This window comes from Natator depressus, chromosome 2 (genome assembly GCF_965152275.1).
Source record: "Natator depressus isolate rNatDep1 chromosome 2, rNatDep2.hap1, whole genome shotgun sequence".
Lineage (NCBI taxonomy): Eukaryota > Metazoa > Chordata > Testudines > Cheloniidae > Natator > Natator depressus.
This window is the reverse complement of record NC_134235.1, coordinates 132,031,046-132,034,711: the sequence shown is the minus strand read 5'-3', so window position 1 is coordinate 132,034,711 and position 3,666 is coordinate 132,031,046. Positions and strand designations below refer to the sequence as shown.

At 35.5% G+C, this 3,666-nt stretch overlaps 1 protein-coding gene across 1 annotated transcript in view; it reads right to left on the bottom strand.

Moving 5' to 3' along the window:
- Positions 1-422: 422 nt before the first annotated feature.
- The window catches only part of MARCHF11 (membrane associated ring-CH-type finger 11), a 47,011-nt gene continuing 43,767 nt past the window's right edge, over positions 423-3,666 (bottom strand). Inside the window, exon 4 of the mRNA XM_074945014.1 lies at positions 423-885. Coding sequence (XP_074801115.1) covers positions 563-885 — 323 coding nt within the window. The 3' untranslated portion in view covers positions 423-562. The remainder of the gene's footprint in view (positions 886-3,666) is intronic.

Here is a 3,666-nt window from a genome sequence, read left to right as displayed (position 1 = left end):
GAGGACACTAGATGAGGAGAGCCTGCTACACTACGCTCAGAGACAAAGGGGGCGCGTGAACAGTGAGTCCATCTTCTACGAGCCCCTATATATAATCTTTCTGAAATGTGACTGAAGCGCTATATAGTTAATATATTAAATGACGCACTTACGTATACCTAGAGTTAATCACAGAGATACCAGTCACTATTTTCCTCAACTTATGCATTTGAAAAACTATATAGATTGAAAAAATACACTTAATGCTATGACAGATATTTTTGGCTTAAAAGATTGATTTCCTCGTTATTCAAGGCAATGAGAGTTAAATTATATTTTTATAAATTTCAAGTACAAATTGACCAAACTATGTAATATACCAGACTATAAAAAAGCAAGCAACAACTTTTTCAGAAAAATGTATTTGCAAGTCAACTGATCATATAAAAAGCATTAAATGTTTTAAAAGTTGTAAATATTTTTAGAAGTGCTATGGTATCACCATTCACTGCAACTACATTCTGGAGTACTGTAAAGTCCAGGGCACATTATCCTTATTTATGTAGCACAGTGAGCGTTATCTTTACACTGAGGTCACTCTCATCACAACCTCTCCAGAACTGTTATCTTCTGATGAATCCTCATGAGGTCTCATTCGATTGAACAGATGCAGCAATACATAGCCACACTGAAATCTTGGAGAGGTTAGCTGTGTTGGATGAATTAAATTTCTGTTTCTAAATGCAGTTAGTGGTAACCACAATGTCCTACCCGGTGAAGACGCTCCTCGATTGCTCTCTTCTATGTCTGTAGCTTTATCATAATTTAATACATCCCAGTGAAGATTAACAGCCCTCCAGCGCTTAAACACTCTGTAAACTGATGCACCTTCATGTACAATTAGTCCTGAAATTTAAGGAAAGAATGATTAGTTACTATACAATAATCTTGGACTCCATTTTAAGAGGGAATGAATAAAGATGTAAACTTAACCACATTTATCACATTGCAACTGGTAGGTGCCTATCAAATTAAGATGAGGATTCCTGTGAGTATCTTAACTCTAATAATACAAATAACTGTCTATAAAAGATACAGAGGACTTATACAATCAGCCAGTAATTTATCTAAACTATTTGAGGTAAACTTTAGGTCCACTCAGAGTGTACATCATAATTTTACCCCTCCTCCTTATCGTCAGTGTAATGAGAATCTAAATTTTTAAATGAAAGTTTCTAGCCTTTATGGTTATTAAGGAAACCTTCTGTATGTGAACTGAACATTACCAATGTTATCTGAGGCCTTGTCTATACTAGAAAGGTGCATTGATTTAACTAAATTGACATAAAAATCAATCATTCCACTGCATTAGTAAATTACCAACTGAAACTGAGTTAACCCTTGCTTACACTGATTTAAGTTTAGTTTAAGTGCTTCTATATTCAGGATTTTTACTAGAGACCTCGTCTTCATACAAATTAGCGCAACCTCCTTCTGTGGATATTCTTAAATTAGTTTGAGTGGCTTATCTAAACTGGTATAAGGCACTCAAACAGATTTAAGAGCATCCTCCACATTCTTAGTTCTTCTCTGTGAACCTATAGCCTGACACAGCCTGAAACAACAGTTGTAATAAGTATGAATTCCCCCTATTACTTCAATGTGGCATTAACTCTGAAAATTGTCTCAGGAAAATAACTGAGATGTCAACATTAACTGTTACTTCACAAGCAGGGTTTGGAGTGGTGGACTTTATTCTTTCTGTTTAAATCTCAGAAGGCCAGAGAACAGGGACCCATTCTTGAGATTTGCAGAGATCCAGAGAATCTTTTTAAGTATCTCATGGCTCATTTGATTTCCTGTATAGACTGACTTACTCTTAGGTTCCCATCCAGCAATTATTTACATATATGCTTAATTGTCAGTATATGACTTGTTCCATTGACTTCAGTGGAATTATTCATATGTTCAAAGCTAAGCATGTGTTTAAGTGTTTACAACATCGGGCCTGTACTAATAATGCTTATTGCTGGGATCATTGGCTGGATTCTGTTTGTAGGATCAAAGCCTATCAGAATAGTAGTTCATCAAAGATTAAACACTCAAGTGAAAATAGATCTGGAGATTTCAGCCAAGTCATCTCCAATGAGTAACACCAGTGACTGAAAAGAAATAATTATCAGAGAGAAACCTTAGTTTTTCCTTTTCTTCTTAAATGAAAACCAAAAAATAGAAAACTTTAGCAATTTTTAATAAGCATTAACAAATCTTAAAAATTAAGGTATTTTTGTTTTGAGAGATGGATTTTTTAAAGGTTGCTAGCGCTATATTTCAATTGAAAATTTGGTTGGGTCCAACTAGGATTTTTTTGGTTTTGAAAAGGGAAACTCGTAGTGTGTCACCATGAGTTTTTTCTTTTTCAAATTTTCTGTAAGGAAAAAAAACAAATGGGATGTGATGTCCTAAAATGGTTAATGCCCCATTTTGTCAATATCAACAAAGCCAGCTAGATGTTCACTGCTCCTCTCAACTATGGCTGTTTTTTCATGTAGCTAAATGACATATTTTGAGCTTGCAATAAAATTGCTTCATGTTAAACCTGCTGCCTGTGTATTAGGAAACTGAACTATAATGAACATGAAGTTAGCCACTTATTGCCATAGTTACCTGATAATGATCAGGATTCTGATTATCATCAGTGAAGGAATTACTGGCAAGGAAAAGATACCAAATTTCATTACTGAAATACTTGCTTAATGTAACTCTATTTTTCATCAATATTAAAATGTTTCGAAGATTATTTGCTACTCTGTTTGTGACTATAGCTTCTAGGAAATATTCCTTTTCCACTCTTGTCCATATGAAAAATTATCTGTACAATACAATGACTGAAAACCACCATAGATGGATTAGTTCATGGATGGATGCTTTTTCATCAAGAGATGATCCAGGACATAAACAGATGGATAGAAAATGCAATTGATTGCTTTGTAAGATAGCCAGATCTCAATGCTTATTGCTTGCCTGAATCATTAGGAAGTATGCATTTCACTGGATTTAATAAAGAAAAAGCTAAGTTGTTTCCCAGTAGTAAAATCGTAGAGCTGTTACTGTGTAGCCAATCATTAGAAGTATAATTGAATAGATGGTGTCAAGCCCAGCATCAAAAGTGTGAGGGAAAAGGACAAGTGGAAAATCCTGGCACTCAAGATTCAGAGCCTTTTTCTGTCATCTTCTTAGTGAAAAACATGCACTTAGAGTGTAGGATACCAGGGAGGGAGAGAGAAGGTGTTAACAATAATGGATTTCTGTATGTATTGTTTTCATAGAATCTAATTGTAGGAGTTGTGTGTTTAGCCAGGGAGCTACAAAAATATTTGAGAATAGTAGCTGGCTTTTGAGAGCTCACCCTATTCTCTTTATCCCAACATTCATAAATAGAGGACACAAATAACTGGTACCCTCTAACTATCCTTCAATTCCCCTTTACCTCCAGAAGCCCTATTGTACTTGGGATCCAAAGCAGAAGAAAAGGTCTGTGTTGCTCTATGGAGGGAATATGTTTGAGAACAAAGAGTTGTGGTTTCTCCTTCTGACACTACGTCCCCAGGACCGCACTGTAGGAGACTATTCAGTACTGATTCCCTGAGGACAGCTGGAAGTCCCGCTAGCTAAACAATGACTTGA